The following is a 26,781-nucleotide window of genomic DNA, read 5'->3' as shown; positions in this document are numbered from 1 at the left end:
CTAGAACACGACTTCCAGTGCTAAAAGCCGCTCAGATGCCACAGATGATACGGGTACCGCAAGAACTTCTCTTGCCATTAAAGACATAACTGGATATTTTGAACTATTTGTCTTCCACCAGCTTAGAATATCAAAAGGAAGTCCCAGCTCATTTGCAGTAGCCACAAACAATTCTTCCTTTAGATATCTATCCAACTCTTTCAAAACTTCTGAAGTAGTCTTTTTAGCAACCATAAATCTGAGGAAAGGATTATCAATACTGTCAACATCCATATCCTGAGAGTTTTGAGTCGCTGGGATTACATTCTCATCTCCACCAACAGAAGAAGATTGTAGATTCAAGTTGGTGTACCGATCCTGATATACTCTAAATAGTCTCCGCAGAATATCCATCACCATATCAGACATTTGTGTGCACTTTGGATTACCATTTCCATATATAAGTTCAAAGCTATACTTTGTAAAGACCATTTTGCGACGTGGATCAAGTACACCAGCCACTATCAAAATCTTATTGATCTTTTCCATGCCTTCCCAGTATTTATCAAACTTAGCAGCCATTGCAGAAGCCATTTCTCTCAGATCATAATCTTGGCTGAAAGACATTGTGTTCACACTTGATTGAATTTTGCATATCTCATTGTAACAACCATTTGATGTTACCTTTATAGAAGATGAGAATGCTAAAGTCGAATCATAAAAGGACTTCAGAAACTTCACCATATGACGAGCTTTGTCCCAGTCAATTGCCATAGGAGGTCCTTTCCTCTCCTTTCCATGAGAATCAAGTTCTTTGAACCATGCATCATACGGTTTATCCATCTCAGCCATCTTATCAAACGCAACTTGATATTCAAGTGCACTTTTCAGCATCAAATAGGTAGAATTCCACCTAGTAACACAATCCAGCACCACACTTCCTCTTGTTATCTTCTCAACTTCCACCCAACGCTTAAATGATTCTAGTCTCGTATTGGAAGACCGCACATATTTCACAGCATTACGAACACTTATTATGCTCTTGCTTATATCATCCAGACCTTCATTAGCAATCAAGTTAAGTATGTGTGCACAGCAACGTATGTGCATAAACTCACCATTCATTAGCAAAGAATCATTGTTCCTGTTACTCAACCGATTTTTTAAAACAGTGATAGCTTTGTCATTGCTGCTGGCGTTATCCAAAGTGACAGAAAAAACTTTCTCAATACCCCAATCATCCAAAGATCTCAAAAACTGATTAGCAATGGTCTCTCCTTTATGATCTGGAATAGGACTAAAACTAATAATCCTTCTATGTAAACGCCAATTCATATCAATAAAGTGTGCAGTGATGACCATATAACTCAAAGTCGTAATAGCAGTCCATATGTCAGTGGTAAAAGAGAGTGCTTGCCTATTTTGACATAAGATAGTCTCCAGTGCTGTTTTCTCAGCCTTATACAGTGTAACCGTGTCCCTTGTAATTGTTCTCCGTGATGGTATATTAAACCAAGGCAAAGCTACCTCACAAAACTTTCTAAACCCATCATTCTCTACAAAAGAAAATGGCAACTCATCCATGACAATCATTTTCACCGTTGCTTTCTTACATGCGACTTGATCAAAAGGCTTTGTCATTCCAACAACTTTACCACTATTATCACTAGTACCTCCAACAGTAAGGATGACATTCTGAGAACAAGATTCAAAATGATTCAAATAAGCCTTGCACTTTTTCATATGTGCATTCAAGTTAGTAGTTCCACCTGTAGCAGGATTGCATGAATATGTTTTACCACAGTAGTTGCAGGAACACCTCGAATCATCATCTTCAAGCCTAGTAAAAACATTCCATGCAAGCGATCTTGTAGGCAGTTTTCTTTTAGACTTTGGAGACTGTGTCGGAGAATCAGACTCTTTTCTTTTCTTGCTGGTTGTTTTTCCTTTATCCATCTACAAACATATGAAAAATTGTTAGTAAGCTAAAACAATAGTTTGATGTTTTCAGTTGTATAAATATATGTAACAAATTCTTAGAACTTGATATTAAAAATCTCACATGAAGTTATTAGAATTGACACACCAAAAGGAAAAATCTGCAGGAAGGAGAGTAGGAGACACAGGAAGGAGAGTAGGCGACGCAGAAAAGAGAGGCTGCTGAGAACTTTTGTTTTTAATTAGACCTGGTTTAGGTTTAATTTTAGGGTTAAAAAATATACGCTATTGAAAAAAAATTAACATGGAAATTATGTGAGCTTAATGACGAATATTACAAAAGTTAGAAGAAGTGTCATGGAAATCAAATTATATTAGGATTTAGTTACTTCGTACAAAAGGAAATTACTTGGGCTAAGTCTTAGGATTTTAATATCTTGATATTTACTAATATTTTAAATTTAAATTAAAAACACTTCGGTTTATCGGTTCGGTTCGGTTTAAACCGAACTGAACTGAACCGTTCGGGTTGGGAAAATCTTCAACCGAATGATTTGAAATGTACTTTGGTTTGGTTCAAATCGGTTTCGGTTCGGTCGGTTCGGTTCGATCGGTTCGGTTCGGATTTTTTGCCCACCCCTAATTCCAAGAAAGGTTTTTTTTTTGTGAATGTCTCACGGCATAACTCTTAGCAAGAATCAGTGTCATTCGACACAGGATGAGCGAGAGCGCATGAGTAAAATCCCATATGCTTTTGTTAAATGATCTATCATGTATGCCATGATTTGTACACGTCCAGATGTTGCATTTTCTTTGAGAATGACGAGTCGATACCAATCTGATCTAGGTGAAAGTCACTGGACAACAGTCAAGAATATCCTATGTATTTGGGAAATACTAAGGATAAATTCTTGGTTTATGGAGGAATTTATGAACTTGTTGTAAGTGGTTACAGCGATGCCAGTTTTTCAAAATGACAAAGATGATTTTCGATCACAAGTTGGTTTCATCTTTTGTCTTAATGGAGAGTGGTGGGTTGGAATAGTTCCAAGCAAAGCACCATAGTATAGTCTGAATGGATGCAAATGTTGTTGATACATTGGCCAAGCCTCTTTCATGGCATGGATGAAAATGTTGTTGATACATTGGCCAAGCCTCTTTCATGGCCTAAGTATGAAAATCATACTGCAACCATGGGTATTAAGTATCTTAAGATATGATCTTGATTTTAGTGGAAGGCTTTATGTTTATGATATGATGTTCATATTTATGTCTGGTTCTAAGACGAAATCTGCAGTGGGATCTGCGTCAGCGTCTGTGTCAGGGTCTTCATGTGGAGGTGGTGATGATGCTGGAAGTGAAGATGCTGATGGTGGAAGTTTTGATCTTGTTGGGAATTCTGAAAAGTTGTATGAGCATTGACTCAAGCTGGTTGAGGCGAATTCAGATTTGGTTAAGGAGAAAGCTAAGCTAGAAGCTCAAGTTGCTAAAGCTCTTAAGTATGCTTCAAAGAGAGAAGAAGAAGCCCGACAGGTTGGTGCTCAACTTGCAGAGACTCAGAGGAATTTGAGGATGCTGAATAATGGGACGAATCAACAAGATAATCTTCTCAATATTGGGCACAGTGATAAATGTGGCCTTGGATATCAAGGAGAATGTTTTAAAGCTGAAGGTGTGTTTGTATCAGCAGGCAAAACTCAAGATGTAGCTACGTCTGCTGCAAAGCCAAAAGTTAAGATGTCTGGAGGAAATGCTGCAAATGGAAAGACTGCAGTGAATATTGCAACTGATGTAAAGAATGTGACTGCTACGGCGACTGCTCTGGCAACTGCTACAGCGACTGCTCCAGAGAGAGTTTCTGAATTGAAGAGTGCATCACAACGAAAATTTCGGCCTGTTTGTCATCACTGTGGTGTTGTTAGACATATTAGGCCAAGGTGTTTCAAGTTATTGAGGGAGAAGAATCAGATGGAGCAAGCTTATGGTATGAGGTATCATGGTCCTATATGTTATTCTTGTTGAGTTCAAGGGTATATGCGACGTGACTGTTTCAGGTCTGTTCAAGGAGCTAATCATGGAGGATTTGGGCTCAAGAATACGTGGTGTAGGAGATTTGATCACTATGGAGATGGTGGAATGGGATCTCCTCCTCAGTTTGGATGATATGGATCTTCATATTAGTTTTTGACCCTGATGTGACTCATAGGAGGAGATTGATGATGTGGTTTTCTATCCAGAGGTGATGAGTTCACATGCATAGTCAAAAAGGGGGAGATTTAAGATGTGTATTTTGTATCAGTTCGTGAAGTACTACAGGAGGTAGTACATGCGTGTGTCATGAATATGAGGTTGGTTGAAGTTCATGTTGTGTGATATCCGTGGGCTTGTTGAGCTTGGAGGAGAAGAAGCAATATATGTATTGAAAGATTTATATTAAGTGTTAAGGATATTACTTGAAGAGGAAAAGGCAAGAGAGTTATTACTTTGGAGAAAAATGAAAGTTGCTTAAGTTGCTTTTGGAAGAACTTGGAGAGCAAGTTCTGGTTATGTATACATGGAGGATGTGCCTCTATGAAGAGAGTTGTCTCTGCAAAATGAAGAAAGTCGAGAGATCATTGTTTGGTGCTTGTGTGATCAAGCCTTTGGTGTTGCTGCTCTGCGTTAGGTGTTGAGGTAGTTGTCGAAGTACTTCCGAGTGTTGGAAGATTGAAGTCTAGATTCATGGGGAGTTTAGCTCGGGATCAGGGTGATTCTGATAAACAAAAGTCTAGACTCTAGGGTAAGATTTAGCTTAGGATTGGGGTAATCCTAAAGGATTCTTGTAATAGAAATGATTGGTGTAAGATTTTCTTGTTCTAGTGAATTCGAAAAAAGAAACTTGTGTCTTTTACTTTCTGCACTTTATTCACTCTGACCTTACTGCATTAACAATTGGTATCAGAGCGGGGCACCTAAGTTACTGGTGAGATCAAAAGGGTGGGGACAGAAACTGGTTAAGGAAGAAGGAAAGAGTTTCAAGTAGGTCTTGAGGATTGATGGAGAGAGCTAAGTTGCCTTTCAAGAAGTGTTTCTCATGGAATGGACGAAAAAAATCATTTATGGGATTCATGGTTGATGATAACATGAATGAGAAAGAAAGAAGAGGAAGATTTTGAGATTCTCCAAAGGTTCTACAGTGCCTTGAATGCAAAGGTTTTTGGCATGTAGCTGATGAGTGTGCAAATCTGCAGAAGCCGAAGAAGAAGACATTTACCAACAGTGATTCTAAAATGAATCTGACTATGGTAAGGAGCTAAAGAGTATTGTGGCGTTCACAACCTTTATGTCTGGTTCTACGACGAAATCTGCAGTGGGATCCGCGTCAGCGTCTGTGTCAGGGTCTTCATGTGGAGGTGATGATGATGCTGGAAATGAAGATGCTGATGGTGGAAGCTTTGATCTTGTTGGGAATTCTGAAAAGTTGTATGAGCATTGGCACAAGCTGGTTGAGGTGAATTCAGATTTGGTTAAGGAGAAAGCTAAGCTAGAAGCTCAAAGCCATGCGAACTTGTTTGTATATTCTGTGCAATCTTTTTTTTTTTTTTGACGTCAAAAGGCCATTCTATTACTCAAACTTGAGGTGGTCTGGGTAACCAAACCGGAATAGAACAACCAATAAAAAGTAACTCCCTATGGAAGGATCTTGCAGTCTTAGCTAAAAAATCTGAAATCTGATTGCGCGCCCGTGGAACATGAATGATGCTGAAGTCCGGGAAGCATATCTGTAATGTCTCTATTCTCTCCAATTCTGTCGCAAAGCTTGGCCAATCTTGAGGGTCATTTATCATTGCAATCAGCTCCTTGCAGTCTGTCCCAAAGCTCTGGCATGTTGAATGTTGAAGCATATTTTCCATCGCCCACCGCAGTGCTTCTACTTCCGAATGCAAAGTTGATTCACGTCGAGTGAAATTCTTTGTTCCCATAAGTTGAATATTCTCAGCGCTGTCCATCCATACCCAGCCGCATCCACTAAAGTGAGCAGAAGATGTCCAAGATCCATCTAGCAAGCATATATTACCCAAACGTATGACTTGGGCTATCTCAGGGATATTAGCTTGAACCACTGGTTGTAACACTGGTGGTACCGCTTCGTTAGCATCAAACCATGCTTGACATTCACTCTCTGCGTGTCGAACTAGCTCCAATCGATCTCTATCTATTCCTCTGAAGAGTTTGTCATTTCTAGCCTTCCAAATATACGATAGTATCTAGGGATAAGGATCCCTGTCTCGTTCTGGCTCGATGATGCTATTCTTCCTCTAAAACAGATAATCCATATTTGTATAGACACTTGATACCGGAAATATATCAGGGCTTGTTGGAATCGATGATAATGACCAAACTTGAATAGCTGGCGGACATTCAAAAAATGCATGGGTCACAGTTTCCTCTAATTCTCCGCATCTTGGACAGTAATTGTCACACCTCATATTGCGTCTTGTTAAGTTCCTCGTTACTGCCACATGACCAGTCAACAATTGCCATATAAGATGACATATCTTCGTTGGCGCCTTTACCTTCCAACCAAAGGCTTGGAGCTTTGTGATGCTTGGCTCTATAACTTCTTTCTCTGCTGCTGGTTTTAATACATTTTGTGCCACCCAATAACCAGATTTAACCGTGTATTGGCCATTCTTTGTGTAGTTCCAACAGAAAGTATCTCGACGATGAGTCGAGCTTATGGCTAAACTCCTTACGAGAGGTATGTCCTCAGGGATGACATAATTCTCCAATAGACCAATATTCCACTCCTTCGATGCTTGATCAATAAGATCACTGGCTCTCATATTAGGGTGCATGGCTGGCGCTATGGAGTTAGCTGGTCTCGCGGGGGTTGTTGGAATCCACGGATCTTCCCACACCTTGACTTCATATCCTGAATGTATTTTCTGTCTGATCCCTAATAGTAACAATTTCCTGGCTGCAATAATGCTCGTCCACACATAGGATGGGTTGGTAGCAGTATCCACTCTTAGTGGAGAACTCAATCTATAGTATCTTCCCTTCAATACCCGTGCAATTAGAGAATCAGGGAACTGAAGTAGCCTCCATAATTGTTTCGCCAACAGGGCCAGATTGAACTCATGGATCATACGGAAACCAATTCCACCCTCCTCCCTTGGTAAACAAACTTTCTCCCACTTCGCCCAGTGTATCCCTCTCTTTGGTGGATTTGAACTCCACCAGAACTGTGCAATGGCACTAGCAAGGTTTTCACAAATCTCTAGTGGGAGCAGAAAAGTAGACATAACGTACGTCGGTAGAGCAAGCAAATGGATTTAATCAACACTTCCTTTCCAGCTTTTGAGAGCCATCTGCCTGTCCATCCATTCACTCTATGCATAGACTTATCTTTCAGAAATGCAAAGAGTTTGCACTTAGATCCACTTATCTCTTCTGGGATACCAAGGTAAGTTCTCATTCCTCCTTCATTCTGTATTCCAAGCACATCTTTAAGCTGTTGTCTAGTAGCCGTATTAATCCGCTTACCAAAGAGTAAGGAAGATTTATCAAAATTAATACATTGTCCAGACGCTTTGCCATATTTCCTGACTACTGTCATTACTTCTTCACATTCACGGGGCTCCGCCTTACAGAATAAAAGGCTATCATCAGCAAAGAGAAGGTGGGATACCGACGGTCACGCACGTGTAACGCGCATCCCTGTTATCTTCCCTTGGTTCTCTGCATGATTGAGAAGGCTAACGAACGCTTCCGTGCATAGAATAAAAATGAAAGGAGACAAAGGATCCCCTTGACGTAATCCTCTCCCTGGAACAATATTTCCTCTTGGCTCACCATTGATAAGGACCTTGTCATGTCCCCGTTCCTGGAACTTGACATAGGGTCTATACGTTTCAACAGAAACGGAACTGCTTTGGTTCAGATCATGGGAATTGATCGTGAACAAGCTGTAATGAAGTAAATGATCAGGATGGATCATGAGAAACCTAAGTCTAGGTATGGAAATAGACCAAGGGACTTAGTAAGATTGAATAAGATGAAGAGAAGAAGCTGTACTGAGTGTTCAAGTGTTAGACAGTGACCGGGCCTTGTGGACGACCCATGGGTACTGATGGGCCGGTGGGCTCTTGTGGTTGAACCATGGGCGTGGGGAATCACTTTGGGCTTCTTTAAGACATGTCCAGGGGTGGTTAGAAAGGCCCAGGACGTGAATTTAAAATGGGAAGAAAACCGCCAAGAGGCAGTTACTAGGTGGCGGTTACGGGAAAAAGGGAAAACTGCCCCATTTGGCTCTCTTTTGGTAACTGCTCATCCAGGCAGTTAAGGGGGCAGTTATATCCGACTTCTTCCTTGTATTTTTTTCCCTCCCTGTCGAAAATATCATTACAGAGAATATAGAAAACTCAGACAAAACTTCCAGAGAGAAAAGAGAGGCAAACCGACGGTTGGACGATCTGATCCGTGGTGGTTCCTGGTTGTTTCCGGTGGAGTTTGTTTGTGAGATCAAGAGGATGGATACTAGGCACGCCAGGGCTTCCTCCTACATCCTGAAACACAAAGAAACACAGAGAAAAGACAGAGAGTTGGTCGGATTCCCAATCCAAGACCCATGGTGGTGTGAAGGCCATAAAGAGGCAGTTTTGGGAGAGATCAAGGGGGGAAGTCATGAACGACTTTCTGGTGGCTTTGATCCGTGATGTTATCACCCAAAGCATCCTCAAGGGCCTGAGAACACACGAAAATGGTGAGGAAAGAAGGTAGATGACCGGAACTCATTCCCAAAGGCCAAGACAGCCTTAAGGGCAGATGTGTGTAGAAAGGCAGTTTCATGGGCACTGAAGGGGGAAGTGATGGACGACCCTGTGATGATGTTTGATCATGGATGATCACATCCTGGGCTTCCTCTGTGTCTTGGGAACACACGCAGATAACCAGGAGAGAAGGGAGAAGGCCAGACACCACTCTTACAGGCCATGACAGCCTTGAATGTAGATGCAGTGTAGAAAGTGGTTTCATGGGAGTTCCATGGAAGGGAGGATGGGTGCGACCCATGAATGGAACTTATCAATACTTGAAGTATATGATAAGGATTGATAGAGGCGTGCACTGGAGGAGCATGGACGCCCCTGATGAGGTAACAGGTGGGGACTGCAGACCATTGGACATAGTCTGGTACACTATGGGCTGATCTGGTCCTGTAGTTACACCTTACTCTATTTTATGATTACTAATCATATTATTTCTTCTTCTTATGATTGAGATTGATGATTAGACATAGTAGCACTGAATCATGGCTTGGCCGGTTCAGAAGAACCCTCCATGGCCTTGGTTTGGCAGCAAAGTCCGGATCCCCTACTTCCTGATAGATTTATGGCGATCTGACTTTGGAATCCTCTTAGTGGTGAATTATCATGAATTATCATGGTAATTGGAGATTTTTATCTGATTGATTTCGAGATGGTCAAGGTGGCCGGTGGGGCTGTTCTAGGTCGAGATCCATAGGATCGAGATCGGTTCTTGAAATTCTGACTTGACCATTCTCTTAGTTAAGATTTATCATGAATTATCATGAATCCTAATGAGTTTTTAGGGATTGATTTTGAGATGGTCCCTTGGGCCGGTTTGGCTGATCTTGGCCGAGATCTATGGGATGGAGGCCGGTTCTGGGAAATCTGATTGGACCATTCTCTTAGTTATGATTTATCAGTAATTGTCATGAATTTTAATTGATTTTTGGAGCAGGGTTGCTTGCGGTCGAAATTGCACCTGAGGGCATATTGGGGTCAGATCCTTGTGTTAGGATATCTGATCATATGTTCGTGTGCTGGAATATATTGTCACTTATGATATTGATCATAAGGAATTGCTGGTTATCAACCTTGGTGTTGGTAAGGCAGGCCGTGTGTGACATGATCATGGGCAAGGATGGACGACCTGATCCTTGGATGATGGATCAAGGTGTCTGATCTGATGGATCAAAGGATGCACCGGTGGTAAGAGAAACACTAATCAGGTTCAGTGGGACATGGTTCCATGACTGATTAGGAAGTATGAAGACTCATCAGTTCTGAGTCATGTGGGGTGGTTAGTTGATTGACTCAGGATCTGATGGGCATTATTAGTCCATGAGCTGGACTTGGACTGAGCGACGTGAGGCATCGACCGCGGCCTAGTCGGCCGGGATCGGGTCTTACAAGTTGGTATCAGAGCCTGCTTGATCCTGTTACGGACAGTGCTCAAAAATGTTGAGTTCCAAACCGAAATTATTTCTGAAAACTGAGATGACTTGGAACCTTAGTTGTGGTGAGCCAAGTGAGAGTTGAGGTAAGTTTGGGTTTCATGCTTGTGAACGGGGAAGTTCCAAGATGAGCCGGCTTAGCCAAGATACACTCTTCCACGACAAGACCCTGAAAACATAAAGGTTAGTTTATCTAGTTATTTGGGAAAAATGGACGGATTGGATGATGGACGCAATGCAAGATCTTTGTATGGACGACCTGGACAAGGGAAGTAACATGGACCAGAAAGTGGCTTAGGTTGAAAGAAACGTGCAGCACTCTCTTGGAGGTAAATGTTATCCCTTGGTGGCCGTTCAAAACAAGTGAGCATATGCAATGTTCATGTTAGTCTAAGGGAGACGCTACATGGCTAGTACATGAGTGGGCTTGTGATCAGATGGATCAGCTTGGACTCAGTGTAAGTCAAGGTAGGATTCCTTAAGATTGAGTGAATGGAATGGATCAATTCCAAGAGGAATTGGAAACACGATGTTAAGTATCTTAGTATGATGAGGATTGAGGTATACTATAAACACTTTTGTGAATGGTATGGGACGTTCACAGTTGTGTGATGCTTTGGAGAATGGTATGGGACATTTTCCAAATGTGTGATCAAACCGAGATCCTACTCATCTAAGTACTTAATGATCGGTGGTGTGGAAACACATTATTTGATACTGGAGCTACACATAGTTTTGTGAGTCCAAGTATGATTGGAAAAGGTTTGTTCCAGTATGGAACATGGGATGGTCCTGAACGAGTGAGTGCGGCCAGAGGGCAAGTTATGAACTCACTCGGTCTGGTTAAGGACATCCCTGTGGTGATCTTGGATAGGCCGATGCCTATAGATCTGATTGTTGTCCCCCTCAAGCATCATGAAGTGATCTTGGGCATGGACAGGTTGGGAAAGTATCGGGCAACTCTAGATTGTCACCGGGGAAGGGTGCAACTTGAGAACGAGTTTGGACCTCGATTAAGTACCAAGGAATCAAGCCAACCTCTTGTAGTTTGGTGGTTTCAGCAGTCCAAGTAGAACGGATGCTTGGAAATGCTTGTGAGGTCTTTTTGGCTACCATTTACATTGATGAGGTTGTAGGGGCCTGTGACCCAGAGGGTATACCGTTGGTTCGGGAATTTCAGGATGTGTTTGGGGCATTACAGGCCATTCCCCCTGATAGGGCTGACCCATTCATCATTGAATTGGAACCTGGAACGGCCCCATTATCTAAAAGTCCATATAGAATGGCACCAGCTCAGATGGCAGAGCTGAAGAAGTAACTTGAGGAGTTGCTTGAGAAGGGGTTCATACGCCCTAGTGTATTGCCTTGGGGAGCACCAGTTCTTTTTGTGAAACAGAAAGATGGTAGCTTCAGGCTGTGTATTGATTGAGACGGTTGAGTCCCTGAGTGGACCAGAACCGTAATATGATCAAGTCCGGTAAGGGACGAGGATCAGGACACGACCTACTCGGAGATGGACCTATGGTCGGAATGCACGGCCGAGTCCTTGAGTGGACCAGGACCGGAATATGATCACGTCCTAATGGACCAGGATCGAAATATGACAAAGTCCAGTGATGGACAGAAGTAAAGATAAGGCGGTTTAGTCTAGTAGGGACTAAGATCGCAATATGGCCAAGCTGGAAAAGGCTATGGTCGGTTAAGGGATGATCCAGTACGATTAGGCTGGGATCATGAACCCTTGGTGTCTGTAAGGACATAATGAAACTAAACAATCTGTTAGGACTTGTGGTACAACAAGCAGCCTAAAGATTGGAACAAGTTCATTAAGACTTGACTGATACATTGAGTGGCTTGGAGATTGGGTAAATCTACTAAGACTCGGGTATGCAGTAAGTTCTTAGGGACTAAAGATGATCTAGTCATGGACTAGGGTTGTCATGTCCCCGATTCTGGATAGGATCGTCCGGACGGACTGCGGTGCGTGGAAATGCACCAGTATGGTCATATGGCCCAAAGACAAGCGTGTCATAGTCTGGACACATGATCTAATCAGATCATGTATAAGGTAACCGGTTTTATGATTACCTTTTGAATTCCAATTCTGTTGACTGAGGAATTGATCATGGCCAAGTATGGCACGTCCTTGAGGAATATATATATTATGAATGATTATGGTGTAGTCTGTTGGATCAGACTTGATGACACTAAACCATGGCCTTGGCCGGTTAGGAGAAATCCTCCATGGCCTTTGTTTGGAAGGTATGATCGGATCTCATAGTTCCTGAAGGACTTGAGGGGATCTGATAATTGATTCTTCTTAGTGGGTATTTATAATGAATTATCATGATTTTTATTGGGTTTTATCGAATTGATTTAGAGATGGTCAGTGTGGCCGGTTTGGCTGTTCGTGGCCGAGATCTCTAGGATCGAGCCCGGTTCTGCAAATTCTGATTATGGCATTCTCTTAGTTGGGAATTATCATGAATTTACATGAATTTTATTTAGTTTTTGGATCACATTTGAAATCGGCCAGATTTGGGTTTAATGAGAAAATGATCGATTAGTTATGGAACCAGCCATGCAATGATAGATCCTTGTGTTAGGTTATCGGATCATATGCTTGTGTATTGTGAAATGTTTGTCACTTATGATTATTGATCATAAGGAATGTTAGTTATCAACCTTGGGTTGGTAAGCTATGTGCAAAGCATTGGCTATGTTTTTGGAGTAGGTTTGCTTGCGGTCGAAATTGCACCTGAGTGCATATTGGGGTCAGATCCTTGTGTTAGGATATCTGATCATATGTTTGTGTGCTGGAACATATTGTCACTTATGATATTGATCATAAGGAATTGCTGGTTATCAACCTTGGTGTTGGTAAGGCAGGCCATGTGTGATCTGATCATGGGTAAGGATGGACGACCTGATCCTTGGATGATGGATCAAGGTGTCTGATCTGATTGATCAAAGGATGCACCGGTGGTAAGAGCAACACTAATCAGGTTCAGTGGGACATGGTTCCATGACTGATTAGGAAGTGTGAAGACTCATCAGTTCTGAGTCATGTGGGGTGGTTGGTTGATTGACTCAGGATCTTATGGGCATTGTTAGTCCATGAGCTGGAATTGGTATCATAAGTTGATAAGGAAAAAAGGATGTGGGACAGTGCATGAGCCGGTAAGGGCCAGATGCATGTCCTTAGCTGTTTGAAGACTTCTCAAGGGTTACTTATGTCTGTGGGGATGGTTGGCTGAATGACTAAGTACCCAAGGGAAGAGTTTATGCAGGTATAAGGGAGTTGGACGAGTGGACGGGGAGCTGCGAAAGGCTACCTCGCAGCTCGATCAGCTGGTTTATGAGTTCATTCAGCTAGTGTAGCTGGGCCGATGAGCTAACAAGCTCCGTGGATGTGGCAAAGGTATGATCTGTCAATGTTGCATAGATCTAGATAGAATGGCTTAGGGGAACAGAACCTCTGATTGTATGACTTGGTCTAGGTTCAGGATTGACCTTGGAGCTAGCTGGCAGTTGCGTTTACTGACCAGTAGTTGAGGTGATCTGACCAGACAAGTATTAGATTGGTTTTAGACCAATGGTTAAGTAGATACTATTCCGCTGTGCATAAGTTGAAATGATCTAAGCTAGGGAATGACTAAGGTAGTCTTGAGCTAAGATCTGAGTTAGCCCTCGCCTATGGGCGATGTTTTAATTAAAGGGCAAAAAATTTTAGAGGTTCGGTCCTGGTATGGACTGAGCGACGTGAGGCATCGACCGCGGCCTAGTATGCCGGGATCGGGTCTTACAAGTTGGTATCAGAGCATGCTTGATCCTGTTACGGACAGTGCTCAAAGATGTTGAGTTCCAAACCGAAATTATTTCTGAAAACTGAGATGACTTGGAACCTTAGTTGTGGTGAGCCAAGTGAGAGTTGAGGTAAGTTTGGGTTTCATCCTGGTGAACGGGGAAGTTCCAAGATGAGCCGGCTTAGCCAAGATACACTCTTCCACGGCAAGACCCTAAAAACATAAAGGTTAGTTTATCTAGTTATTTGGGAATAATGGACGGATTGGATGATGGACGCAATGCAAGATCTTTGTATGGACGACCTGGACAAAGGAAGTAACATGGACCAGAGAGTGACTTAGGTTGAAAGAAACGTGCAGCACTCTCTTGGAGGTAAATGTTATCCCTTGGTGGCCGTTCAAAACAAGTGAGTATATGCAATGTTCATGTTAGTCTAAGGGAGATGCTACATGGCTAGTACATGAGTGGGCTTGTGATCAGATGGATCAGCTTGGACTCAATGTAAGTCAAGGTAGGATTCCTTAAGATTGAATGAATGGAATGGATCAATTCCAAGAGGAATTGGAAACACGATGTTAAGTATCTTAGTATGATGAGGATTGAGGTATACTATAAACACTTTTGTGAATGGTATGAGACGTTCACAAATGTGTGATGCTTTGGATAATGGTATGGGACATTTTCCAAATGTGTGATCAAACCGAGATCCTACTCATCTAAGTACTTAATGATCGGTGGTGATCTTGGATAGGCCGATGCCTATAGATCTGATTGTGGTGATCTTGGATAGGCCGATGCCTATAGATCTGATTGTGGTGATCTTGGATAGGCCGATGCCTATAGATCTGATTGTGGTCCCCCTCAAGCATCATGAAGTGATCTTGGGCATGGACTGGTTGGGAAAGTATCGGGCAACTCTAGATTGTCACCTGGGAAGGGTGCAACTTGAGAACGAGTTTGGACCCCGATTAAGTACCAAGGAATCAAGCCAACCTCTTGTAGTTTGGTGGTTTCATCAGTCCAATAGAACGGATGCTTGGAAATGGTTGTGAGGCCTTTTGGCTACCATTTACACTGATGAGGTTGTAGGGGCCTGTAACCCAGAGGGTATACCGTATGTTCGGGAATTTCAGGATGTGTTTGGGGCACTACAGGGCATTCCCCCTGATAGGGCTGGCCCATTCATCATTGAATTGGAACCTGGAACGGCCCCATTATCTAAAAGTCCATATAGAATGGCACCAGCTCAGATGGCAGAGCTGAAGAAGCAACTAGAGGAGTTGCTTGAGAAGGGGTTCATATGCCCTAGTGTATTGCCTTGGGGAGCACCAGTTCTTTATGTGAAACAGAAAGATGGTAGCTTCAGGCTGTGTATTGATTGAGACGGTTGAGTCCCTGAGTGGACCAGAACCGTAATATGATCAAGTCCGGTAAGGGACGAGGATCAGGACACGACCTACTCGGAGATGGACCTATGGTCTGAATGCACGGTCGAGTCCTTGAGTGGACCAGGACCGGAATATGATCACGTCCTAAATGGACCAGGATCGAAATATGACAAAGTCCAGTGATCGACAGAAGTAAAGTTAAGGCGGTTTAGTCTAGTAGGGACTAAGATCGCAATATGGCCAAGCTGGAAAAGGCTGTGGTCGGTTAAGGGGTGATCCAGTACGATTAGGCTGGGATCATGAACCCTTGGTGTCTGTAAGGACATAAGGAAACAAAAAAATCTGTTAGGACTTGTGGTACAACAAGCGGCCTAAAGATTGGAACGAGTTCATTAAGACTTGACTGATACATTGAGTGGCTTGGAGATTGGGTAAATCTACTAAGACTCGGGTATGCAGTATGTTTTTAGGGACTGAAGATGATCTAGTCATGGACTAGGGTCAGAGAGTAAGAGACTTGGTGTCTACTAGGACCGCAACCTGGAGAATTGGGTCTGAGACACAAGTCAGGTATTTGTATGGGTGCTTGATGGACCACTTGATAAGATTTTGGGTTAAATATCTATCAAGTGGGGGAGACTTGTTGTGTATATGATGACCAGGACGTGGTCAGTGAGAAGGAACAAGGTGGGAGATGCAACGAATTGGTTAGAAAGAACCAATCGAGCATGCTCCATGTTTCGGGTACAAAGGAGTTCGGATGGAACCTTTGTCATGAGACAAGAGGTTAACACCACTGGATTCGAGGACGAATCCTTCGTAAGTGGGGGAGACTTGTCATGTCCCCGATTCTGGATAGGATCGTCCGGACGGACTGCGGTGCGTGGAAATGCACCAGTATGGTCATATGGCCCAAAGACAAGCGTGTCATAGCCTGGAAGTAAGGTTAAGGGCATCAGGAAGCTAAGGCATAGCTAATCCAAGAAGAATATAAAGGAAACAAGCTGGACACAGTGTATAACAGCTGGGCGATGCAGTAAGCAAGCTCGACCAGCTAGGTGAAGTGTAGTGCAGCTCAGTGTAGCTCACTGAAGAGTGTGTCAGCTCCCTGAACTAGATGGACTAGCTCACTCAGCTGGGACAGCTGGGGATCAGCTCAACTCAGCTGGACTGAGTGTTCAAGTCATGGGCAGTTGGGCCGGGTCTGGACAGTGGTCGGGCCATGTGGGTGACCCGTGTGTGCCGATGGGTTGGTGGGCTCTTGGGATTGAGCCAGGGGCGTGGGCAATCAGTCTGGGCCTTGTTTGGCCTTTTCCAGGAGTGGATTGGCAGTTCCAGGGCGTGTGGTAACTGCCAGAGGCAAAAGGGTGTGATCTGGACCATTGATTAAATCAATGGCCAGGATTGAAACCGAAGGGATGCAATGGTTAAAAAGTAACCACCAAAAAGTAACCACCCCTTCTTCTATAAAAGGCCGGCAAGTCCGTGCCTTTGCAGGCACACCAGGACTTCCTTCTACACCCTGAAACACAAAGAAAACCAGAGAAAAAGAGAGAGAGAGTCGGATTACTCCATCCCAGATCAAGAGTGGTGTGAAGGCAGCAAAGAGACAGTTTGGTGGGCAATCACAAGGGGAGTTGAGAACGACCCTTTGATGGTGATTAATCATGGATGATCATGTCCTAGGCTTCCTCTGTTCCCTGGGAACACACTCAATTGATCAGGAGGGAAGGGAGAAGGCCGGACTCCACTCTCAATGGCATGAACAGCCTTAAGGGCAGATGTGTGTAGAAAGGCAGTTTCATGGGCACTGAAGGGGGAAGTGATGGTCGACCCTGTGATGATGTTTGATCATGGAGGATCACATCCTGGGCTTCCTCTGTGTCTTGGGAACACACGCATTTAACCAGGAGAGAAGGGAGAAGGCCAGACTCCACTCTTACAGGCCAAGACAGCCTTGAAGGTAGATGCAGTGTAGAAAGTGGTTTCATGGAAGTTCCATGGAATGACTGATGGGTGCGACCCATGAATGGAACTTATCAATACTGGAAGTATATGATAAGGATTGATAGAGGCGTGCACTGGAGGAGCATGGCCGAACATAATAAGGAGTGACACATGATCTAATCAGATCATGTATAAGGTAACCGGTTTTATGATTACCTTTTGAATTCCAATTCTGTTGACTGAGGAATTGATCATGGCCAAGTATGGCACGTCCTTGAGGAATATATATATTATGAATGATTATGGTGTAGTCTGTTGGATCAGACTTGATGACACTAAACCATGGCCTTGGCCGGTTAGGAGAAATCCTCCATGGCCTTGGTATGGAAGGTATGATCGGATCTACTAGTTCCTGAAGGACTTGAGGGGATCTGATGATTGATTCTTCTTAGTGGGTATTTATAATGAATTATCATGATTTTTATTGGGTTTTATCGAATTGATTTAGAGATGGTCAGTGTGGCCGGTTTGGCTGTTCGTGGCCGAGATCTCTAGGATCGAGGCCGGTTCTGCAAATTCTGATTATGGCATTCTCTTAGTTGGGAATTATCATGAATTTACATGGATTTTATTTAGTTTTTGGATCACATTTGAAATCGGTCAGATTTGGGTTTAATGAGAAAATGATCGATTAGTTATGGAACCAGCCATGCAATGATAGATCCTTGTGTTAGGTTATCAGATCATATGCTTGTGTATTGTGAAATGTTTGTCACTTATGATTATTGATCATAAGGAATGTTAGTTATCAACCTTGGGTTGGTAAGCTATGTGCAAAGCATTGGCTATGTTTTTGGAGCAGGTTTGCTTGCGGTCGAAATTGCACCTGAGGGCATATTGGGGTCAGATCCTTTTGTTAGGATATCTGATCATATGTTTGTGTGCTGGAACATATTGTCACTTATGATATTGATCATAAGGAATTGCTGGTTATCAACCTTGGTGTTGGTAAGGCAGGCCGTGTGTGACCTGATCATGAGCAAGGATGGACGACCTGATCCTTGGATGATGGATCAAGGTGTCTGATCTGATGGATCAAAGGATGCACCGGTGGTAAGAGAAACACTAATCAGGTTCAGTGGGACATGGTTCCATGACTGATTAGGAAGTATGAAGACTCATCAGTTCTGAGTCATGTGGGGTGGTTGGTTGATTGACTCAGGATCTGATGGGCATTGTTAGTCCATGAGCTGGACTTGGTATCATAAGTTGATAAGGCAAAAAGGATGTGGGACAGTGCATGAGCCGGTAAGGGCCAGATGCATGTCCTTAGCTGTTTCAAGACTTCTCAAGGGTTACTTATGTCTGTGGGGATGGTTGGCTGAATGACTAAGTACCCAAGGGAAGAGTTTATGCAGGTATAAGGGAGTTGGACGAGTGGACGGGGAGCTGGGCAAGGCTACCTCGCAGCTCGATCAGCTGGAACGGAGCAGCAAACCTCAAGTGAAGTGGTTCAGCTCAACTAGTTGGGTGAGCTAGCTAAGACAGCTAAGTCAGCTGGGACAATGAGCTAACAAGCTCTGGGAATGTGGCAAAGGTATGATCTGTCAATGTTGCATAGATCTAGATAGAATGGCTTCCGGGAACGGAACCTCTGATTGTATGACTTGGTCTAGGTTCAGGATTGACCTTGGAGCTAGCTGGCAGTTGTGTTTACTGACCAGTAGCTGAGGTGATCTGACCAGACAAGTGTTAGATTGGTTTTAGACCAATGGATGATAGATGTTATTCCGCTGTGCATAAGTTGAAATGATCTAAGCTAGGGAATGACTAAGGTAGTCTTGAGCTAAGATCTGAGTTAGCCCTCGCCTATGGGCGATATTTTAAAATAAAGGGCAAAATTTTTAGAGGTTCGGTCCGGGTATGGACTGAGCGACGTGAGGCATCGACCGCGGCCTAGTCGGCCGGGATCGGGTCTTACAGACCTTATATTTCACCGACGTAATACAACGCATTATCCAGGCAATCCATATCTCTGAGAACCCCATTTTGCGCATGACAGCTTCAATAAAGGGCCATTCCATCCTATCATATGTCTTACTCATGTCTGTCTTGATAGCCATCCTTTTACTACGTCCACTAGGTTTAGTTCTAAGAGCGTGGAACATCTCCTGAGCAATCATAATGTTATCTGAGACCTGTCTCCCAGCAACAAAGGCTGACTGAGTCTCCGATATCAGTCCTGGTAGCACTCTCTTTAATCTCTGACATAAGACCTTAGAGATTATCTTGTAACTGACGTTACATAAGCTGATGGGTCTAAACTGGGACATTTCATTGGGCCTCGTTGTTTTCGGGATAAGACATATATTTGTATCATTCAGTCCATTCGCCATCGTCCCCTCGAAAAGGAATTTATTAACCATAAGAGTTAAATCATCCTTTGCAATATCCCAGAATTTCTGATAGAAAAGTGCCGTCATCCCATCTGTACCTGGGGCCTTTTCCGGATGCATAGCAAAGAGCGCTAGTTTGATCTCCCATTCAGAGACCGGAGCTGTAAGGTTGTCATTCATATCTCCAGTGATCGTCGATGGAACCTGAGAAAGTGCGTCTTCAATATCTTCTGGATCCGATGATTCAAAGATCTGTCTAAAGTAACTAGTAGCAATGGCTACTAATCCTTCTTCGTCCTCAACTATGGCTCCATTCGCGTCTAGGAGCTGTGTAATCTTATTCCTCGCTCTCTTTTGCTTTGTTAAGGCATGAAAAATTTTTGTATTTATGTCCCCTTCCCTCAGCCAAAACACCCAACTCTTCTGTTTCCAGAATAATTTTTCTGCTTTAAGAGCATCGGAGAGATCCTTCAACGCTTCTGTGCAATCTTTAAAGAGATATTCTAATAAAAGTATATTGGTCAAAACTTCAATATATACATTCAACACATTGATTCAATTATTTGAGTTAATACGGTATTCGCTTACATTTCAAAAAATAACATGGGACTCACTTTTTTGTTATTTCGACGGAAAGTGCACAAAAAAAGGGAAAAAAAAGTTATCCCAACGGACAATAAAAATAAAGCCGAAAAACAAAAGCAAGCAGAGAGTCATAGAGTAAAATGATGAGGGGGTAAAGATCAGACTAAAGACTGAGGTTTGTTCAAAAGCAGTGCCTTTCTCTTCAGTCTCCTTGGAATTTTCAATATTCGTCAGTTGTAAATATGCCAAAATCGAGCTCCACCAAGTTCCCTAAAATTATAAACTATTGTTCCCTTAGAATACTAATTTCCTTTTGGAAAGAAAAAGAATACTAATTTCACTAGTACCTAATGACTAGGACAAAAGCAAACTTATGGACTTGGTCCAAGGATGAACACTAGGATAAATTCAACGGATTCAGACGTTGTGTTCGAAAACGATGGGAATGCGGTAACATTCGTTGTTCTTTCTGCAGTTTAAGGATAAAACTTTGTAAGAAAATTGAATCAACAAGATAAGATACAAGTAGATTTTATTCACTAAATATGTTTAGAAGAAATATTTGTGTTTGAGATAATTGAACTAGGAAATCATTCTTCATAATCAAGAGCAGGATATTGTTCTTTACTTCCAGACAATTTTGGTTTTTGGGGCAAATTTTGGTGTTTCTGGATAAAATAGAAATTTTTTAACAATTGTAGATTTTTCCATATTTCAAAATATAGAAGGATCTAATTTAAAGAGAACCTAAAAAAGATGGGAATGCGGCAACATTCATTGTTCTTTCTGCAGTTTAAGGATAAAACTTTGTAAGCAATTGAATCAACAAGAAAAGATACAAGTAGATTTTATTCACTAAAAAAGTTTAGAAGAAATATTTGTGTTTGAGATAATTAAACTAGGAAATCATTCTTCATAATCAAGAGCATGATATTGGTCTTTTCTCCCAGACAATTTTGGTTTTCCGGGCAGATTTTGGTGCTTCTAGATAAAATATATTTTTTTTTAACAATCGTAGATTTTTCCATATTTCAAAATATAGAAGGATCTAATTTAAAGAAAACCTATAAAAGAGGATTTCCAAACATTAGAATAAGGAAGCGACTACTAAAGAATATAGAGCTAGACTGCTAGAACTAGAGTTTCTAAACAAATACTATGTTAGCTCTGGCTTCTTTGATCATTAATACAATACTTTTGATCGTCGAATCTTATTTTTACTACTTGTTTCCTGTTTCCGTAGTATTATGAAGAATTCTTCTTAAAATTACTCTAATAATTAATGATATAACTATGTTTTAAATTACTTGTGAAAATAAGATAGATTAAAAAAGAACAAGAGAGTGCTGTTAGGCATTCAGTATATTCATTGTTAAAGTTAGATGTGCTACATGATAGACAAATATAAGATTTGTAAGTAAGTAGTTAGGAAAGTTGCTAGACTAAGGTCTAATAAATGAAGTGATTATAAAAAGTAATTGGGAGACTAAGCTTCCTATAGCTTTACCTTGATCAATTTGAGGAACCTATTTTGGTTGACTTGGTTTGCTAAGGGACTGACAGAAACTTGCTATAGCTTAACCTTGATCAATTTGAGGAACCTATTTCTTCCTTTCAACAATCCTTTCAAGATTGGCATACGCATATTCATTAAACTCATCTTGATCTGAAGATCTTGCATACTTTGGATATTATGGTCTTTGTAAATATTTAAATAGTTTGATCAAGGCTCTTATAACACACGATAGTAGGATGATCCGAAACTTGCACCTTTTTTCTTATAGAGTGGCAGTCTACTTCTATATGGCTGGTTCTCTCATTACTGTCTGAATTAAAGACAATATGAATAGCATCGACATTGTCACAATATATGGTTATAGGCTCAAATGACATTTTCCCAAGATATTTAAATCGTACAAATTCTCTAATCACTACAAGAAAACAGTCCATTAAGGACGGAAACTAACGACATCAACATACCGTCGTAAATTAGTGACATCTTAATGACACACGGACGACAAAGATATGCATACGTCGTTAATACGTCGATAATTAACGACACACAAACGTCGGTTTTTAATGACATTTTAACTACACTATAATGTCAGCAATAAACCTTATGTCGCTAAACCATCACAAAAGCATGGCTACAGTATACGTCGTTATTTAACGACATATTACATTGTCGTTATTTAACGACATATTAATGACATCAAAACGATGTCGTAAACTATCTGTCGTTAATTCCAGTCAAAACGCACACAACACACGCATAACCCCTTGCGTAAATTACCAACGACATACTTATATGACGCCAGTTAGCGTCTGGTTAACGACTATTCATGGTATTCCGTCGTTAGTTCATTAGTAATTAGCGACATAGTAACGATAATTTCAATCCCTAAACCACAAATGTTTGTCTTAAACCTCCAAATCTAAAATTCATGCTATACTATGTTTATTGTACAAAATTATTTGTTATTATATTATAGCCTACTATTATATATCCAATATTATCACCTTTTTCCTTCATTGAAAAAATCAAATATCACTAGCTATTCCAAGGTTAGTCGATTTCCCCAAGATAGACAGGGTCTAATGGATATTCCCAGGCTTGTGCCTGGTTTAGGTCGATTGACCTAGGAAGATTCAGGATCTTGGCCTTGCATGGCAAGACTCGTATGTTTGGCTGGTGAAGATCACTTGTATCTGTTGAAATCTGCTGTAGGTTATCTGTTGCCCCGCGCTGAAGCAGGAATTCTTGATTCCGGATTCCCATTGTAGTGATAAGCGAGATCTGTCTTCCAGGCGAAGGAACTCGGTGGCACATAGCCACATGTTTCCTGGATCCGAATGGCACATGACCGGGGCAAGAAAACGAATTATTGATTGACTTCTTGCTTATGTGCCCCATGATTGGATATCGCCGGAGAATTATCTTCTGAAGAACATACACCCTGACTCTAGGATGGAGAAGTTCTGTTCTAGGCAGTAGTCGAGTGAAGACCGCGATTTTTCTAATTCCATCTTCGGGAGGAACGAGACCCTTCGTTGAGGCGTGGAGGCCAATTCTTTGTCGTACTATCCTAAGGTATCGACGTACATTGTGTAGGAACTCGTAGTCCCTGATGATTCTTGTCTGGAATCTAAGGCTCTCAATGGTTTCATGTGCTGGTCCTGTTGGACCTGTAGATTTATCCTTGGGAACCTGGAGGTTTTGAGGAAATAGTCCTCTGACACGGGAGGATCTGTAGATATTGCACCCGAAAGTGAAGATTTGTTTTGGTGTCTCGAACCCATAGTCTTTATTGACTTAATACAACATCGCACTATGTCCTCCGGAGATGGACCACTCTCGATGTCAATTGGATGTGGGCGGTTGTCGAGATTGCGCCCGTTGATTCTGTGGACCCGTTCGTAATGCCTTCAAGATCTATAGGACAGCTTCGTGGTAATAGAACTTTTGTGGGACATGTGGTCCTGCGGTTTCTGGTCCTCTTAGCTGGTCTCAAGTCTTTCCCTTTGGTTACCTTGGATGTATATTCTTGAAATCCGGCGATTACGGAAATATTCTCTTGAGGTTCGATGCTCAGACCACTCGACGATTGTCAAGTGGCCTGCTTGGGTCGACCACTCGACGATCGTCGAGTGGTTCGATGCTCGGACCGTTCGACGTGTGTCGTGTGGGTCGATGGTTCGTTTGCTCGAATGGTTCGACGTTCGTTGGTCAACTTACGTTTGCCTTTCGAGCATGTTTCCGTATGATTGGTTGATTTCTTTGATATTACAGACATATCTTTCTTATAAATTCTTTTCGGTAATTTTTTTACGAAAGTTAGTTCTTTCATTTCTTTTTTAAATATAGTTCCGTGTGCTTTCAGGCGTTAATTCCGTCGTGACCATTTTTGATCCCAACAGCGATAACTACTTCGACTTATGTTTCCCGTATTGTTTTCGGCCTGATTCTGTCCCGCTTTAAAGTCCGCGATATGTTCTCGGCTTACGTGACTTGTATGGTAGGAATCGAGCATCTCTTCGAGGACAATTTTTAAGTCTCCCGAAAGTGCTGACCAAAAATTTTGGATTTGTATAACGCTATTACCCTTTTGTCGGGTGTACGAGAGCTATCTCTATGAGACAGCTTAGTCTGTTTAGGACGTTGAGAGTTTGTTGTGATCAGCAACAAACTTTTCAGTAGATATTACCGTTTTAGATTCTTCGCGAAGGATATGTGTTAAGAAGGGATGTGCCTTTTATAGTCGTGAGCGGACTGTTTTTAAAGTAAGTGTTCCCTTTCGGAAAGTTCTTAGCGAAAAGGAGTCCTTCGGGCATTAGCGACGTCTCGCTTTACCGAAGGTTGAAGTTTTATGTCATGTTCAGATGACATTCGGATTTTGGGATGTTTTACGCCGTGTTAAAAAGAAATTTTAAAGATATCGAGTCTGGGAACGGATATTTCTTTTTGGGAATATACGAGTATACATATACGTATCTACTCCCCCCCCTTTTTTAATTAGGGGGGACGGCTGAGCTCGTCGTATGACGAATTGCCTACGTACCCTCTTCAGGGATCAAGCCGTCTCGTAGTTCAGTGTAAAGTGCTGCTTAGTGGTAGTCTTTCTTGAGGTGCATCGTGTTCCAAGTTCTCGAAATTTTGACGTCTTGCATATTTACGATTTCGTACGCGCCTGGTCAGACTACTTTTATATTTTTGTAAGGTCCTTCCCAGTTTATTCTGAGTTTCCCTCCATTCCGCTCGGCGGTATTTTGGAGAACTTTTCATAAGACTAAGTCGCCTTCTTTGAATTTGTGGCTGCGGACGTTAGCGTTGTAGTACTTTGCGGCCGCCTGTTAATAGTTTTGAATGCGTATGAGGGCTTGGTCCCGTCGTTCGTTGACAAGATTGAGCTCATCCAGCAACATTAGATTGTTCGAATCTTCTCGTTCCGGGAGTAATCTTCTGCGTACTCCGGGGAATTTGACTTCTGCTGGGATCATACATTCACTTCCGTAGACGAGAGCGGATGGAGTTTCTCCCGTTGCGCGTCTCAGAGTCGTGCGATGTGACCATAAGACTCCTCTGAGTTCTTTGGCCCGTCTACCCTTTTTGGCGTCCAGTCGTTTTATAAGCCCATAGCCAATCGAGGATGGTCTTGTTAATCGTTTCGGCTTGGCCGTTGCATTGTGGGTATCTAGGAGTCGATTTGGTCAGTCGTATCTTCCATTTTTTGCAGAAGGCCTCGAACCTGGTCGAAATAAATTGGGATCCGTTGTCCATTACGATTTCGTATGGGATGCCATGTCTGCAGACGATGTTTCTCCACACGAAACTTTCGACTTGGGCGTCTTTGATGCTTGCGTAGGAATCGGCTTCGACCCATTTTGAGAAAAAAATCCGTCAAAACTAACAAGAATCGTTTCTGCTTTGACGTGTGCATGGGTCCGACTCTGTCCATCGACTATCGTATGAATGGATATTATGCCGAGATCGATGAGAGAACTTCTGCCGGCTGATGGATGGTAGGAGCATGCCTCTGGCACTTTTCGCATTTTCGTGTGAAGTTCTCACAATTTATGATCATTGTCGGCCAATGGTGTCCGTGGCGTTTGATTTTGATCGCGAGGGATCTTCCGCCAGAATGGTTTCCGCATGATCCAGAGTGGACGTGTTCCATTATCCTTCGTGCTTTCTCCCCTTCTACGTAGGTCATGAGTGGCCCGGAAAATCTCCACTTGTAGAGTTCTCCTTCCACCAAGACGTATCGCGCGGATTGGGTCTTTATATTTTGGGCCGCCCATTTTTCCGCTGGGAGTTTCCCGTCGGCGATGTATGAGAGGATTGTTTTTGTCCAAGGTTTGTGGAATCCATACTCAGATTGTTCTAGATCCTTCGTTGCCTGGATATCGACTTCGCCTGGATCGCCGTCGGGTGACTCGATTAGGTTTATTATGACGGGTGGCCCGATGCTAGGGTGCTCTATGAATTCTACGGGAATCACCCTGCTTAGACCTGGATCCGAACTGGATGCCAAGGTGGCTAGGGTGTCAGCCTGTGCGTTTTTGGCACGAGGAATCCGGGTTAGACCAAATTGGTCGAAGCTTTGAGCCAAGTTTTCAACGAGTTTTAAGTAAGCATCCATTTTCTCGTCCCTCGCTTTGTATTCCCTGCTGTATTGACTTGCAACTAGTTTGGAATCGCAGTAGGCGTGAATATTACGTATTTTTAGGCCGTGAGCCAATCGTAAACCCGCGATTAGGGCTTCATACTCAGCTTCGTTGTTCGAAGCGTGGAAAATCAGTCGGAATGATTGTTCCAGTACTTCTCATGTTGGCGACATGAGCCTGGCACTGACACCGGAGCCTTGTTTGGAAGAGGATCCGTCGACATGGAGGGTCCAGGTCGAATCGGGCTCCCGGTTAGTCGTTCACCCTGTAGGGAGTTCTACTAGGAAGTCGGCGAGCACCTGCGACTTCGCGCAAGATTTTGCTCGGTACTCGA

At 42.5% G+C, this 26,781-nt stretch overlaps 2 protein-coding genes across 2 annotated transcripts; both read right to left on the bottom strand.

The window, feature by feature from the left end:
- On the bottom strand, nt 1-1,935 carry LOC106383253 (zinc finger BED domain-containing protein RICESLEEPER 2-like). The gene has a single exon (XM_013823376.1). It carries the CDS (start codon nt 1,933-1,935, stop codon nt 1-3), a length of 1,935 nt encoding a protein of 644 aa, XP_013678830.1.
- A 17,343-nt stretch (nt 1,936-19,278) lies between these two features.
- Nucleotides 19,279-26,422, bottom strand: LOC125592637. The gene is made up of 3 exons (XM_048767962.1): nt 25,852-26,422; nt 19,403-20,185; nt 19,279-19,286 (listed from the first exon to the last, which is right to left on the bottom strand). The coding sequence occupies exons 1-3, from the start codon at nt 26,420-26,422 to the stop codon at nt 19,279-19,281; spliced, it is 1,362 nt and encodes a 453-aa protein (XP_048623919.1).
- Between the last annotated feature and the right edge of the window lie 359 nt (nt 26,423-26,781).

The sequence above is a fragment of the Brassica napus genome, chromosome C9 (genome assembly GCF_020379485.1).
Source record: "Brassica napus cultivar Da-Ae chromosome C9, Da-Ae, whole genome shotgun sequence".
Classification (NCBI taxonomy): domain Eukaryota; kingdom Viridiplantae; phylum Streptophyta; class Magnoliopsida; order Brassicales; family Brassicaceae; genus Brassica; species Brassica napus.
The sequence above is the reverse complement of the archived record's forward strand: the minus strand, read 5'-3'. Positions and strand labels throughout refer to the sequence as shown.